This window comes from Kwoniella pini, chromosome 5 (assembly GCF_000512605.2).
Source record: "Kwoniella pini CBS 10737 chromosome 5, complete sequence".
NCBI classification, from domain to species: Eukaryota; Fungi; Basidiomycota; class Tremellomycetes; order Tremellales; family Cryptococcaceae; genus Kwoniella; species Kwoniella pini.
Window position 1 is genome coordinate 941762 of NC_091720.1, and position 15827 is coordinate 957588.

The 15827-nt window shown below is 37.3% G+C and overlaps 7 protein-coding genes and 1 non-coding gene across 8 annotated transcripts; 4 read left to right on the plus strand and 4 right to left on the minus strand.

The window, feature by feature from the left end:
* Positions 1 to 260: 260 nt before the first annotated feature.
* On the plus strand, positions 261 to 2358 carry I206_104122 (uncharacterized protein; the record flags this gene model as incomplete). The annotated part of the gene is made up of 6 exons (XM_019156037.1): positions 261 to 1025; positions 1076 to 1298; positions 1361 to 1645; positions 1707 to 2003; positions 2097 to 2197; positions 2275 to 2358. The coding sequence occupies 6 exons, from the start codon at positions 261 to 263 to the stop codon at positions 2356 to 2358; spliced, it is 1755 nt and encodes a 584-aa protein (XP_019010995.1).
* Positions 2359 to 2630: 272 nt separating this feature from the next.
* I206_104123 (uncharacterized protein) lies at positions 2631 to 4810 on the minus strand (the record flags this gene model as incomplete). Its single annotated transcript, XM_070202904.1, has 14 exons — positions 2631 to 2699; positions 2794 to 2904; positions 2987 to 3006; positions 3065 to 3181; positions 3264 to 3479; positions 3574 to 3600; positions 3665 to 3720; positions 3782 to 3844; positions 3912 to 3927; positions 3999 to 4216; positions 4333 to 4509; positions 4579 to 4595; positions 4668 to 4693; positions 4759 to 4810. 14 exons carry the CDS (start codon positions 4808 to 4810, stop codon positions 2631 to 2633), a joined length of 1185 nt encoding a protein of 394 aa, XP_070059005.1.
* Positions 4811 to 5550: 740 nt separating this feature from the next.
* Positions 5551 to 7033, plus strand: I206_104124 (Ras-like protein; the record flags this gene model as incomplete). The annotated part of the gene is made up of 10 exons (XM_019156035.2): positions 5551 to 5559; positions 5628 to 5673; positions 5913 to 5956; positions 6024 to 6034; positions 6115 to 6131; positions 6195 to 6308; positions 6375 to 6457; positions 6534 to 6615; positions 6673 to 6791; positions 6908 to 7033. 10 exons carry the CDS (start codon positions 5551 to 5553, stop codon positions 7031 to 7033), a joined length of 651 nt encoding a protein of 216 aa, XP_019010993.2.
* Positions 7034 to 7568: 535 nt separating this feature from the next.
* On the plus strand, positions 7569 to 8068 carry I206_104125 (uncharacterized protein; the record flags this gene model as incomplete). The annotated part of the gene is made up of 2 exons (XM_019156034.1): positions 7569 to 7755; positions 7893 to 8068. 2 exons carry the CDS (start codon positions 7569 to 7571, stop codon positions 8066 to 8068), a joined length of 363 nt encoding a protein of 120 aa, XP_019010992.1.
* Positions 8069 to 8429: 361 nt separating this feature from the next.
* Positions 8430 to 9369, minus strand: I206_104126 (uncharacterized protein; the record flags this gene model as incomplete). Its single annotated transcript, XM_019156033.1, has 2 exons — positions 8430 to 9268; positions 9348 to 9369. 2 exons carry the CDS (start codon positions 9367 to 9369, stop codon positions 8430 to 8432), a joined length of 861 nt encoding a protein of 286 aa, XP_019010991.1.
* Positions 9370 to 10280: 911 nt separating this feature from the next.
* I206_104127 (uncharacterized protein) lies at positions 10281 to 11566 on the minus strand (the record flags this gene model as incomplete). Its single annotated transcript, XM_070202905.1, has 6 exons — positions 10281 to 10444; positions 10509 to 10600; positions 10692 to 10859; positions 10930 to 11159; positions 11247 to 11337; positions 11511 to 11566. 6 exons carry the CDS (start codon positions 11564 to 11566, stop codon positions 10281 to 10283), a joined length of 801 nt encoding a protein of 266 aa, XP_070059006.1.
* Positions 11567 to 12293: 727 nt separating this feature from the next.
* On the plus strand, positions 12294 to 12408 carry I206_104128. Its single transcript, XR_002021931.2, has one exon. It is a non-coding gene; the product is annotated as a 5S ribosomal RNA (ribosomal RNA).
* Positions 12409 to 12903: 495 nt separating this feature from the next.
* Positions 12904 to 15799, minus strand: I206_104129 (uncharacterized protein; the record flags this gene model as incomplete). The annotated part of the gene is made up of 4 exons (XM_019156031.1): positions 12904 to 14095; positions 14152 to 15142; positions 15211 to 15651; positions 15721 to 15799. The coding sequence occupies 4 exons, from the start codon at positions 15797 to 15799 to the stop codon at positions 12904 to 12906; spliced, it is 2703 nt and encodes a 900-aa protein (XP_019010989.1).
* Between the last annotated feature and the right edge of the window lie 28 nt (positions 15800 to 15827).

A 15827-nucleotide genomic window follows, 5' to 3' on the forward strand; every position in this document is an offset into this window, starting at 1 on the left:
CGATATTTTGATTAATGTGGCAATTGAACCAATCCTCTTATCTTGCCACGTGAGTGACGGTGACTGCCGCTCTCGGTTATATCCGTATATATAAGGAGAATTGCGAAGATAGCCGTTTGATTGCGCAATGTATCGTATTGTATACTAGTAGTATATACATATATCATCCTGCTCCATCATCTACCACTCACTTCATCTCAACATCCATTCAAAATCCATAACACCCTTCTTGGACTAAGATCGTTTTATCAAACGGCATCATGTCCGCCATCTTGTCAGAAAAAGGGGAACAACTCCCTCTCGTCACTCCTTCATCAACAGCTATCCCGCCCAGACCTAAAAATCGATATCGAACGGCTCTTAAACATATAATCCCCATATCTCTGGTCATCCTCTATTACTCTTTCGTTTCTCCGATCTCTCTCAGCTCTATCAAACCTTATTCCCAAGATGAACTTACCGACAAACAAGCTGCCAAGTGTCCACCTCAACCGGCAACCTTGAATATTGGCCATGACTGGGATATAGTTAACGATCATGAATACGCAGAATTAGCCACCAAGAGACTTCAAAGAGCAGTTCAAATCAAAACTGAATCTTTTGATGATTTACCTTTGAACGCATCTGATCCCTTATTCGATAAGCATTTCGAATTTGCCCATTATTTATCTTACGAATATTCTAAATTATTCAAAGATCCAATCAAGCATGAAACTGTCAATGTTCATGGTCATTTATTCACATGGGAAGGTAAAAATAAAGATCTCAAACCTATATTATTGATGGCACATACCGATACCGTACCTGTATTACCTGCTACACTTGATCAATGGACTTACCCACCTTTTGAGGGTAAAGTCACTCATGATGCTTCTCCTTCAACACCAGGTACTTGGATTTGGGGTAGAGGTGTAAGTGATTGCAAAAATACTTTGTTGGGTATCTATGGAGCTTTAGAAAGATTAGTGACGGAAGGTTATGAGCCTGAGAGAACTATCATCGTAGCTAATGGATTTGATGAGGAGGTGAGCTTTCACTGACCAGTTCCACGGTGTGTAGCTGACGCGAGCTTCAGATTGGTGGGCCACGAGGTGCTGGCTCTATTGCCGAACTTCTCGAGAAAAGATATGGAAAGAACGGTATCTCTTTCATCGTTGACGAGGGTTTCACCGGTATATCGCATGAATACGGCGCTACCGTCGCTTCCTTCGGTATGGCCGAGAAAGGTTCAGTCAATGTTAATGTCAAAGTCGAAACTCTTGGTGGACACTCTAGTGTACCTCCCCCACATACCGCTAGTGAGTATATGCGTGCCTGTGTGACGCCTGAGGTACAATTCTGACCTGCTTGTACCCGTCAGTTGGAATCATCTCTCTTCTCCTTGCGGAGCTTGAAGCACACCCATTCAAACCTTCTTTATCGCCCAAAGCACCTTTCTTGAAGAATCTCAACTGCTTGGCAGATTACGCGCCGGAATTCCCGAAATCGATCAAACACGTTATCAAAGATCCAAGAAAGTGGGATAAGCTTGCTCAAGAATTGGCTTCTAGCAATAGGGTTATTAACAGCTTCTTAGCCACTACTCAAGCTATAGATCTGATCAACGGTGGCGTAAAAGTCAATGCTTTGCCTGAGGTCGTTGATGGTAAGCTAAAACTGTCGTGTACCATAACCTGAGATAAGCTTATAACGGAAGATCATGATAGCTACCGTCAATTACAGAATTGCATTCACTTCATCAGTAAACGAAACTCTTGAGCACGTTGCGCACGTCCTCAAACCTCTCGCCAAGAAATTAGGATATACCATTTCTGCCTATGAGGAACGACATGATAATTCAACTTCTCATATAACTTTGAAAGTACCCGGTGGTTTAGCCGGTGGTTTAGGTTTAGAACCTGCACCTATTACATCTGATCGAACAAAATCATTTGCTTTACTTGGTGGAACAGCAAAGGCTGTATTTGGTAATGATACTATCGCGGCTCCTTCTGGAATGTTTGGTGCGTATTACATTCTTTACCCCCCTGTGCTCCATTACAAGCCATACAGTGATATAAGAGCTGATAAATAACTTGCAACTCGTGTGTTTATAGCTAACACCGATACCAAATCATTTTGGAATCTTACCGAAGAGATTTATCGATTCACGCCTACTTTGATCACGGAGAATCTTAATCAACATACTGTAGATGAGGTAAGTCTCTTTTTGTTAGCGCATTTATAGGTTTCAAACAATATTCAAACTGATTCATTATCGTACTATTTGAATAGCGAATTAGCCTTGAAGGTCATTTGAACGCTACCAAGTTTTTCTATAAATTAATCAGGAATACTGAAGGTTGGAAGGCAGACTAGATTGCCTGGAAATACAATATCATGTATATGTGGTAATATCCAAAAAGCACATTCGAAAAATATTAAGAAGTATATTCAAATATGTCATGTATCATGTCCTACGTCACGTCTGATATTTCATTAAGCGTATCAAAACTCACGATGTAGACTGCATAAGTGTGTATCAATCTCTTAAAGCAGAATACGAAATAATATCGACTCATATAAAGGACAGATCCCAATCCATCACTTCTTTTTTTTACTATTCTATCTAAATTCGTAATTATCTACTTCTATTGTTCCCCATTGATACCTCCTCTAGCATTATAGTTCTTTTCTCCGGCTAATCTTATAGCCCAAGTCTATCCAATCAAAGCAAATGAGCATCAACTCCTTTTCTCAAAATTAGAATTTTTTTTTTAAAAAACAGAAAAAAACAATCAAGTGTGAACTTACAAATTCATAAGTTTTAATTGAATCTTCATATGGAGACAATATGACTGATTTATCCGATTTACCATCTATTACATCTATCATAGCTTCAATTTCAGAATAATAACAATCATCCTAATTATTTTAAAATATAATTAATACTTTTTAGCACATCATCATATGTATATCTATCTGTTTTGAAAGGTTTGAAACTAACATTTGTGAAAATTGTCCGTACTAAATGAAACAGGTTTATCAATTAGTTGAAAATGGTATTTTTGAGAGATAAACTCACCTTCCTCTAAATCTCCAGGTTTCCTTACATATAATTTAGGTGAAATTCCATAAGGATCTACCAATCTAAATTTCCAACCATCTGCAACAATAAGTAATTCACAATCGTAATCTCCCTCTGGAAAGAAAAAATAATAATACACAAAATGAACGTCAACATATTTCACGATTGCGAATAGATGAACAAATCTTCAACTCACCATGAAGACAAACAGCATGAACAAGACTTCCTGTAGCTCCACTTTCGTATCTCCATGTAGCAGAGGTTACCCTTGGAATTCGATCTTCAGGTTTAACTAAACCTTTTTCGTTAAATTGGAAAATGGATAATTCTCCTGCTTTATCAGTATGTTCTACTGTATTGGTATGAACTGAGTCAAGAATAATAGGCGGAGTGAAAAATCGTGTCAAATCGCCTGTAAGGTGGTTTATCGTTATTCAGAATCCAGTCAATACTATAATTATTGCAGTAGGACGCCCAGGCAAGGTGTTTGATGGAAAACGACTCACAAATATGAGTGGCTTGAGTGACAATTGCTATATTGTCGTCAGATTATCAGTAATGTCGTCATCTCAGAATTCATACGACATGAAGACTCACGTCCTGGTTCACGGGATTTACTCCAATAGCCATAGAAATCTTTGGCTGCGAAATCACTAAAAGCACACGAGTATCAATTAATGCTTGTCCACGATTGATGTCGGATCCCAAACTGACTATGCAAATAAATACGAAGCTTGAGTGTGCATCACAGTCAGATTGTTCTCATCAATCAATCGTCTATCGGTGAGTCGATCAGCGAGAAAACACATAATGTAAGACACGTATGCCAGCAGTTTAATCTTACTTGATCTCTTGAGCAGCTAGAATTTTACCATATATCAGCTTGATTCAATTGATTCCCCAATGAACTTTTTGTAGCAATTTGACATACCTTTAAGATACCTCAACATGTACCCAACACTGGTAACATTTCCGTTCTCCTTTAACTTTTTTCCAACAGCTTCTACATCGCTGAAATCTTCTACATCGCTAATAGGTTTTTCAATGAACAATCCAATCTTAGGGAAATACTGAATAAGTTCGAGCTCGTTATCATGTCCAGGCTTTGTTGAACCTCTACAATTTGCTTGAAATCCTAATACGGCCAGGCTGTATATCAATCATAGTCATGAGTATGAAGATTACAGAGGTTGAGAACAGAAGGATAGCAAACATATGTTAATTTTCGGAAAAACGCAAACAGATATTGATTTTCAAAAACTGACTGAGGGGTATCAATTCCTTTCAGGTTCTCTCCCGCTTCTTTGATACTTGTGAATACTTTGGTATGTTCATATCCAGTTTTCACATTTGCATCAGCTCTCTTTATAGTTAAAACATTATTCGCTCTTTCAGTGTTCAAATCAATGAGACCGACAACATTGAGTCTTTCGCCTAATTTCCTGGTGATCAAGGAAAACAAGGTCAAAATCAGTCGCGTGCAACTGAATGAGAGGATAGAATTGACTAACTGTTCGAGTCTTTTGGACTATTTATATAAGATAGAGTATATCAGCTATATACGAAGTGCATCGAATCAAAGATATGGATATGAACGAACGTGATTCCATGGTCCTTCAGTTGATCCTATATACCGAAAAATCTGTAAGTGGAAGATCTTGTAAAAATCTGATATAATGTGAAGTACTTACCGAAATTGATTGGCCCAGCACCAAGAAGTAAAACATTAAATCTACTTGACATGTTTTATGATAACACTAAAATATATATATAATCTAATCTAATCTTAATCAGAATAAGATAGGAAATGGTAAATTGGAATTGAAACGAGTTACATCCCGAAAGTAGAGAAAGGTGAGGATTATCATGATTTTTATACCCCACATTTTCGATTGATGTTATTGATAATAGGGGATTAAATGTCTACACAGTACCATTTGAGCACTCTTCAAGGAAAGCGGGGTATATTCGGGTCACACTTGAATCCGATAAATCCCCTTTAATTCTCCATACACCCATATTATTGCATCATTTTTATTCCGGATCACCATTTAAGCTTAAAAACCATGTGCCACAGCTCAACCTGAAAATTCAAATGCCGTAATCTTCCAAGAGAGAGAACATTATTGAGTGAACACCGGTTTAATCACGTGATCATTTACACTTGTAGGATTGAATCAGATAAGTTTAAGCGAGTTAACCATTTAAATAATGATGAATCACTTTACTTTACACACAGTAACGAGTTTGTAATGGAAACACAAAGACATCACATCAATCAATTCATCAACATTACTTACTCATCATACTTTATCAGTAGTAATATCTTTCCTTGCAATCAGTTCTCAATCTCTTTTTAGAAAAGATCCTTCGTTTGGTATATCGTATCTCTGGTAGATACCCTCTCGGCCATCCTCAATATTGCTCAGCATTCATTCATTCAATCTCGATATACCCTATTTAGCCATTGATACATCTCGATTATGTCCAAGGTGAGTTGACGCGTCGTAGCTGTTTCTGATCGATAAGGAGCGTTGCTGATACTCTGACTTTCGAACAGGCTCAATTTTTGCGCGAGTATAAGCTGGTAGTTGTTGGTGGTGGTGGTAAGTTCAGTCTTTGATATTCCAAAATACCGGTCTGTGCGTAGGAAATGCCTTTCAGTGCTTGGAGCGCACTTGAACCGAAGAGAGAAGAGGCTGGCGCAATTGAAACTACGAATATGATGGATGTCTATATATGGCTGAGACTCACCACGAATATATACCCATTCAACGATTGCCTCAACATCATAACGCTCGAACCTCCTTCTCCAACTCATAGCTGATATAAAGTGATATGACAGGTGTTGGTAAATCAGCATTGACGATACAGTTCATCCAATCACATGTAAGCTATGTCCTCACTCAGCGTTACGTTATGATAATATCTGCTAACAATTCTCTCAACTCCTTAGTTTGTTGATGAGTGAGTGAAATCTTGGGATACAGCTGTGCCGTGGCGTTTAAAAGTGGTTCGTGCTGATTTTAGCCTACAATGGCTTGAAGATATGATCCTACAATTGGTAAGCTGCATGTCCGCTCCGCCTCTCTAAGATAATAACAGCTGATTCATATTCGCATTGTAGAGGATTCATACAGGAAACAATGCATTATAGATGAGGAAGTAGCTTTACTCGACGTACTTGATACAGCCGGACAAGAGGAATATGGTGCCATGCGAGAACAATATATGCGAACTGGTACGTAGATCAGCTTCCAGGTACCCAAACACTTCAATGGTGAAGCTGACTTTCCCTATGATCCAGGTGAGGGGTTCTTATTGGTATACTCGATCACCTCGCGGAGTTCGTTCGAGGAAGTGTCAACTTTCCATCAACAGATCCTAAGGGTGAGTCAGCTAGGCCGTGACTTCTTCGGATCCCGCTCGGAGAAGACTCAAGCTGATCGCTTTGTGCGGTCATCAGGTGAAAGACAAGGACTACTTTCCAGTCGTAGTTGTAGCCAACAAGTGTGATTTAGAATATGAAAGACAGGTGCAACCGCATGGTTAGTTCGTTTGATGTAACCGAATATACTCAGCTAATGTTTACAACTGGATGTTAGAGGGCCGAGACCTTGCCAAGCGGTTCAACGCCCAGTGCATCGAGACATCCGCTAAGCAACGTGTAAATGTGGACGAAGCTTTTATTGCTGTGGTCAGAGCTATCAGGAGGTATCAAAAGGTGAGCATCGACCGCTGAATTCAAGATTTGCGAAAGGGCACCTGAATTAGATATTAAACTGGCGACTGGACCTCTGTCTCTCCAGGGTGCTAAGCTGACTACATACTGTAATGCAGGAGTCCGGCCCACCTCAAGCTGTCGGTACACCCGGTAAATCGGCCACAGGCGGAGTAGGAGGTCGAGCGGACGCGAAGGACGATCAAGTGGATAAAGGTTGTTGCGCAGGCTGTGTAGTGCTTTAGTTTTGGCGATAAAAGACTGGAATGCTCAGGTTACTCCAAATCTTCAGGTACGGTGTAACGTCAGTAACTGCTTTTACCGGGGTTTCGTTTACTTATGAAATGAGATGGCAAAAAAACGGACTCGTTGTGCATAGTGAATTACACGGTGAAGTGGACGATCTTAAATATATTGTTTTAGCATAATTATCTTTATCTTTGTATATACAGTTTTATAGGTTTTTTTTATTTTTTGGAAAAAGTAGTTTCTCTCTTGTGGGGTATATAGTAACGACATGAACCATGCGTGAACGGAAATCTATTCTGATCTGCTGTTCGATGTTGAATGCAGCGGGTTGTTCATTGTATTAGCAAAATATCGCATGATGAAAGTGTGACTTTGATCATGTCAAAAAGTCGCGAGATAAGATTGGAGAAGCCCGCAATTGAACATTAACCGGACTCAACCGATAATCATTCGATTTCACTTCTAACTTCATCTTGCCCATTTGTATACTTCACAAATTCAAGTTAAAAATTCTTTGTATACCATCTGACGATGTCGTTTAGAATCTTGAGTAAAATCAACACGAGTACAATTCAATCTAATAAATTGGGTACACACATATATAGGAATAGATTTATAAGGAAATATACAAATCAAAAAAATCAAAATCAAAATGGAATTGGAAATCAAAATATAAGTGAAATATTTAATGAAAAAACAATAAAATCAGCATGGAATAGTAAGTTTTTTTAAAAAAAATCATTTATTCTTCTTAAATTGGATCCTTTCTTTTTGTCAAAAATGACTGATTTGTTTTTTTTTTTTTTTTTTTTTGATTTTCTTCCTTTTTAAATTTGGAAAACATTTTTTTTTTAGTACTTACACCTAATCAAAAATTAATTTTTGGTGGATTAGTAATTATAGGAGCATATTTTGAATATACTTTATTAGATAAATTTTTATTAAAACCTATTAAAATAAAAAAAGAAAATGAAAATAGATTAAAAATGGAAAAAGAATTAGGAATTAATTTAAATGAATTTGATAAATGAAAAAGAATTTAAATTTGGAGATGAGAGAAATAAATTCTAATATGATTTTTGGAAAGAACGTAAAAAAAATGATTTTATCCATACCTCTATGTGTATGTCTACATTATCCTTTCTATTATAGTTTCGGTTGATTTGAGACATGCTAATTTTACTTTTCTGTAATAGATTACTTATTTATCATAGTTTAATAATTCCAATCAAAATCAAATTCAATTAATATGTATTACATTAAAGGCTCCTAAAAGAAATTCTATCATCAATTTATATATCATTATCCAAAAATAATACTAAGACCTCTTGACTTGATCATTGATTACCCAAGAACAACATTTCGATCTTATCAATATTTTTACATCCTCCTCTATTCATTCCCTGGATTCGTTGTAACATAATAACTAGGTAACAAATTACTATTTGTTTTTCCTATATTTCTAGTCGTATAACCTCTTTTACCTCCTGATCCATTTCCACGTCCAATTACATTATAATAAGTTTTTCTTGAACTTTCTCTTTCTAATAAATCAGGTCGTATTGAATAAGATGTATTATAATTCGACGTAGGATCACCAATTTTATTTCCATTTCTATTAAATGGTATTTGATTTTGACTTTGATTTTGAAAATTAATTTGTTGTTCTTTAATTGATTTTATACCTAATTTCTTTAATCCATCTTCATAAGTTACAACAACTAATTCATCACTATTATCATCATCATTGTTATTACTATTATTAATTTTATCAATTTTATCTAAATTTAATTCTTTATTTTTATCTTTATCTTTTTGCCAAGGACTACTTATTGTTAAACCACTTTTTTTTAATTTATGTTGATATTTTATTGAACCATTTGAATTTGAATTTGGATTTGAAAGAGGAGTAATTAAAGATTTTTGACAAGTAGATGGAGAATTTTGAATTATTGTAGTAGAAGTAGTAATTGGTGTAGGTGTATCTCTTCTACTTTTTGATGATGTTATTAAAGAAGGAGAATTAATATAATTCATATATGGATTATTATAATTATAATTATATTCTCGATTATTATTATTATTATATCCTACTTCTCTAGATTCATTTATTGGAGTAATTATTGTTGATTTCGAAAGGTTTTTTTGATATAATAAAGTAAGTTTGTATATTATATATGAAATTATAAGTAAAACTGCGATTGAAGCTAATGATATAGCTATAATTTCGACTATTTGGTATTAAGATGTCAGCTTTTGATTTTTATACACACAATTAATCGAAATGTGATAAATTGATATTTCGCTCACTTGGCTCAAGTTTGAAAACCATCTCGAAATTTAGCAATCAAATTCAAATATGATTCGAACTGATTATAGTCAAGACTGCCCGCCTATTCTCATAGACTTACAAGAGAAGGAGTATAGCTGAAACAATCTAAATTTATAACCCAATCATTGATATCTCATATCCCAAACAGGTTCCGTACTGTTGTGAAAGAGTATGATAATTCCTGGGAAGATATATGCTAATTTCTACTGTATTCAAATCTTCCAATTACCAATTTGATATTCAATATGCCCTATGTGAAGAATCACGACTTAAAGTTCTGATGATTTATGCTGAAAACTTTATCAAGATTATCTGAAGTATCAATATATTATTCAATGTTGGTCAAGTAAGAAAATTTAAAAAATAAAACTAAGAAAAGGAAAATGATTATTATTTTATTCTTTTGGTGATACATCATCTATTACTCTTTTGAAGTCATTTATAAAATGGATCAAAGGAATTTTTTCTAATTTGTCATAAGATTATTAAAATGATAAGGGGTCAATAATTCAAAGGATCTACAATCCTCAAGATTCACTAAATACATTTCCTGGTTAGAAATTATATTGAAATTCGAAATCATTTAGTATGGGTGGTAAATTGAAGTGAGAAGTAATAAAGGGATCCTTTATTATTTCTGAATTCAAATTAGAACAAAGGATTATGAATCATTCAAATAGTATAATAAATTCCAACTTTTCGCAATTTTGTTGATTTCAGAAAAATGGAGATGCCTATGCATAGTACAAGCACAAAAATCGATGCTGAATATATGAAATACCTATATGAAAAAAAGTCCGTTTATGCTTTTTGATATCCCTCTTTCCTTCATTTCGATGATTGATGTTTCCCGGAGCGATTGGTGTGTGCCAAATCACAAATCGGTTACTAACTTTTTTTTAAGATAAATACTAAAGTACTACAATAGCTCCAAGGATCAAAGCGCTAAACATTCCACCAATAACCCCGAATGTAGCGTAGGGTATGGTAAGTTCACCTGCTGATGAACCACTGCTGGATGCTGCAGATGTTTGAGAAGTTGATGTCGAGGTGTTGGTACTGTTGAGGGCAGTAGCTGGAAAGTCCATGCTATATTAGTAAGACGACATTGTGATTTGGTAAAGAGTTAAATAACTCACACCCGAAATTCGAACCACATTTTTGATTCAAAGCTTGACCGTAAGAGGAAGTTGCAATTGATGAATTAACTTGTTTAACTTCATAATAAATACTGAAAATAATCAATATCATGATCAGCTATCTTGTATAGGTGTACCCTAATGGTAATCAAACTAAACAAGGGGAGTGCATGATAAACTTACCCAGATACACAACCCGTACATAGAGATCCAGAAGAGAAAACACTTTCTAATCCACTCAAAACTGATGAATCGCCAGAAAGTAAAGACGTGATATAGCTAATTGTTACACTTTGACCAGTAGCGTTAGAGACAGTTTCAAGAGCATCAACTACACAGAAATCATTTGTACTATAATTTCCCCGAATAACATCAGAACTAGTACTGAATGTCTATATGACTTGTGATGTTATGTACTCACGTGGAATTCTTTGAACAACCCGCAGTATAAATCTCATTATAATTACCTAATAAACCTACTAATCCTTTAATCTCTATTGCTTCAGTTCCTCCAGCTGAGAAATCAGATGAACAAGCACTGTTAATTGATGATTGTGCTGAAGTCAAAGTTCCATTTGCGCAAGTTGGTGTAGAAGAAGAACATAATGATGTAAGATAGGTATTTAATGTAGATGTTATTGAATCGTTTGTCTAATAAAATTTCAAATATAATCAATATATGTCATTTTGTGCTCGAGATAGTAAGAGTGTGAAAGATGAATTAGCTTGCCAACTCACTCCTGCACTCAAAACCGGAAGAAGAGTTGTTAATTGTAAACATGAACCAAGATCACCTAATGCTAAAGAGGCGACCTGAGTTGTACATCCTCTATATTTGTAAAAGAGTATTTTAACATCAATTCAAGCTCAATGAATAGTCAGTCAACTTGGATACGGACAAGAATAGAACTCACGTTGACAGCCTGCACCATATAGAAAAAGGTGAATATAATCAGCGAAAAAATCGATTCGCCTTGTAGTCTCAAATCTATTTCTACTCACGCAGCTGCATAAGATGTTGAAGCGACAACGGCAATCAAAGCGGATCGAGCGTGCATTTTGGAAAATGAATATCTGAGGTGGCAAGATGGTTTCTGATTATTCCGTCAAGGTGAATTTAATAATGTCAAAAAAAGATATCAATCAACGAATGTATTATATGCTATTTTTGTTTTGGAATTTTATTGTTGATCAAACATAGACTGTCTTTCAAAATCAAAGCTGTGTTGAAATTGAGGTATAATTTACGAGCAATGCACAGTCAATATCTAACTTTTACCTGTAGTTAAATTTCTAGGGTAATTAACATAATCTTAAAAATGACGTCGCTCAACCGCGGACAAAGCTTTATTCTAAATTACTGGGTTCGTTTCAGTCCGATCGCAAAGTAAAAGACAAGGATGAAAATAGCCAAGGAGTCTCCACATAATCTTGTCATGCCCAGACATTTACAAGCAAATTTACAAGCAATTTACTCGTGATTTTGTTAATTTTTTGAATTCGGCGATAGAGTTATTTCGAGTATTGCCGTCATAGCAAAGCTGTCTTAAAACTACGATATTACGAGACGAGACATGTGCTCAACTAAAATAGGTATAGCCCGGCAATAGAGATATTGCTTGACCTAACAACGCAGCTACTGAATTTCTGCGGGGAGGGATTAGACGAGCAACCTTTGATAGCTTTGCTGAGCTTGATGTTGCCTCCGAATTAAGCAGATGACATGGTCTCCTTGCGAACATCCCAACCAGGATATAAAGGTATTATGGGCCTTGCATCTTCATCTACGGCCATAGAATCCAGAAAGCACCGGGTCCCGTCTGCTCCCCGCAGTTAAGTTGGATATCGCTCGGTTAGTACCAAGGTGGGGGACCACTTGGGAATCCCGGGTGCTGTAGTTTTTGTTTTTTGTTGTGGGCAATGCATCATTTTTTATTGACGATAATCGATATCTTGAACGCATCAAGATCGATTTTTGAAGTGATATGGGTTTTAATTGGAAAGGATGTTCTGACAGTAGATCAGGGTTGATTTTGTGCATCAACACAATAAGTGATGGTACCTTTCCAAAAATTTCCGAATGATAGCAAAATCCAATAGATGCAGAACGGATACGCTTCGTTTCCTCAGATTATCAGACTGTTGGAGCGGCTGAGCACAAATTCATTTCATCATGAGTTATCAAATCGGACCTGGTAGGATGTCTATAAATAAGTATACAAATTGCTTCTTCTGATCTGTTGTGTGACTCGTTACATAAATTCATATCATCATTTTCGTTCAGAATACTATAAACGCCTGTTATCTACAAAGAATGTCCCAAAGACCGGAGTCTTATCATTATACTATTATGCTATTTTAAATGCTTAGACATTTCATATAGAAGCTACTCTATTCAATCCATCTCCTCAACTTCGATATCCATACTGTCATCATCCTCGAAATCACTATCATCCGGCTGAGATACGTCAGGTTCATGATTAGGTATGACTACCAATCTGTTCTTTCTAACATCCGCCGTTACATGAGCGGTTTCACCATCTCGAATTCTAGCTTGAAGGAGTAATTTCGAAAGAGGATTGAGTATTTCAGTTTGTATAAGTCTTGCCATTGGTCTAGCACCGTATGAAGGTGAATATCCAGCTTGACCTAACCATTCACAAGCACTTTCATCCACAGCCAATTTGATTTTCTTATTATTGTCTTTTAATCTTTGTTGGATTTCCTTCAATCGTACATCTACAACCTTTCTGATATCTGATCTAGAAAGCGATCTGCATAAGATAATGTCGTCGATACGGTTGATGAATTCCGGTGGGAAGGTTTGACTGATCGCACCATTGACTTTTGCTCGGACTTCAGGTGAAACTGGACCTTCTGATGGATTCTCGTTGAGGTATACTGAGCCGACATTGGAAGTCATCATGATGATAGTATTTCTGAAATCTACCACTCGGCCCTTTCCATCAGTCAATCTACCATCATCAAGCACTTGAAGGAATAGTTGGTGGAATTCTCGAGCAGCCTTTTCGATTTCGTCGATCAAGATGAGGGAGTAAGGCTTTCTTCGAACCGCCTCCGTAAGCTGTCCACCCGACTCGTGACCGATATAACCGGGTCCAGCACCGATCAATCTAGAGATTGAGTGTTTTTCAGAATATTCAGAAGCGTCTATTCTGACCATAGCTTCTTCACTGTTGAACATGACGCCCGCGAGTGTTTTGGCGAGAAGCGTCTTACCGGTACCTGATGGACCAACAAGAAGGAATGAAGCGATAGGTCTGTTTTGATTAGAGAGTCCAGATCGATTGAGACGAATAGCATTGGCGACAGCTTTGACGGCTTCAGGTTGACCGATGACTTTCTTGGAAATGAGTTTCTCCAGTCGGAGTAATTTTGTCTTTTCTGTCTCGACTAGTCTTGATACAGGTACACCAGTCCATCGAGCTACGACTTCGGCAATCATCTCAGGGGCTACTTGCTGACCAGTTCCTCGTTCTGCTTCTCGCTCTTCTAGCTCTTTGAGCTTTTGTTCTCGTTGTGGGATTGAGTGATATCGAATGTCAGCGGCAGTAGCAAGATCATATCTATAAGCAGCATTAGCATTCGTACCATTCCAAAATAAGATGCAGGTATAGCTCACCTTCTCTCCGCTTCATCAGCCTTTCCTCTAAGCTCATCTATCCTCTTTCTCAACTCATGTATTTCGTCACCAAGGTGTTTCTCGTTCTCGTACTGTCGCTTGAGTGGTCCAAGATTATCTTCTACTTCTGCGATAGCTTTCTTTGCAATTTCCAATCGTTCTTTCGATGCGTCATCTTTTTCCCTCTCAAGCGCGTGAACTTCAACTTCTAATCCTAACTTTTTCCGTTCAAGCTCATCTATAGCTTCTGGTCGAGTTTCTCGCGCAACTTTGACCGCACTTGCAGCTTCATCCAATAAATCGATTGCTGAGTCTGGCAATCGTCGAGCCGTAAGATATTGTTTGGCAAGTTGAGCAGCTAGGACCAAGGCTGAGTCCATGATTCGTACACCATGATGAGTCTCGTATTTTTCTCTGATACCTCGCATGATAGCCACAGTATCTGGCACGGAAGGTTCTTCTACAATGACTTGAGCAAATCGTCGTTCGAATGCCGAGTCTTTTTCTATATATTCTCGATATTCGTTGAGGGTGGTCGCACCGATGACCTTGAGTTTACCCCTCGCGAGCATCGGCTTGAGCAAGTTGGCAGCGTCCATACCTCCACTAGAATCTTTACCGGCCATGATGAGGTGAATTTCATCGATGAAAAGAATGATTTGTTGCCCTTCATCTCCGGATTTTTCAACTTCTGAAAGGACAGCTTTGACCCTTTCTTCGTATTCTCCTTTGTACTTGGCACCGGCCATCAAAGCTCCCATATCTAATGCCAGTAGCCTACTAAGAAGACTTGCAGGTACATCTCTGTCCACTATTCGTTGCGCTAAACCTTCTGCGATGGCTGTTTTACCGACACCGGGCTCACCGATGAGAACGGGGTTACCTTTTGTTCGTCTGGAAAGTATTCGAATGACTCTTCGGATTTCGTTATCTCGTCCAATTACGGGATCGAGTTTACCTTGTTCGGCAAGTGATGTTAAGTCGGTACAGTCTGCAAAACAATCCAACGTCAGTCTACATATTCTATTTGCTCAATTGCTGATAGGTAGAAAAACTTACATTTGTTTAAAGCGTCAAATTGACCTTCAGCAGATTTGCTATCCACCTTTCGTCCACCTCTCTTTCTCCTCACTTCAGCTTCCAAAGCTTTGGGTTCAGCACCAGTACCTTTAAGTAACTCTTTCAGATCCGCGTTATCCACCTTCAATAAAGCTAATAACAGGTGATCTATCGCTACGAATTGATCATTTTGTTCTTTTTGTAATTTTTGAGCTTCTCGAAGTACGGCATGGAATGGTTGGGTTGCTGGTAATGGAGGTGCTGGTGCTGGATCGACAACAGGAAGGTTGTTGAGTTTTCTCATCAATGCCCTGTTGAATACTGTTGCATTACCGCCTATATGCTCTAAAGCTGCTTTGAGCAAAGTAGGTTGATCAGGTTGCGATGAGGTTCCTTCTGATGGCTCTTCCCATAATACCGATATAAGATGTACAGGATATACTAGAATCATTAATACAAGTCAGCATATGTTGATACGGTCTAGGAAAAACACGAATAAGTATTACATACCTTGGGAATTAGCCATCTCCTCTGCCTTATCAAAGGCAGCTTTCAAAACTTGAGCTGATTTATCTGTGAAATTGTCCATATTGAATCTTCACTCAGGTTGATATGGT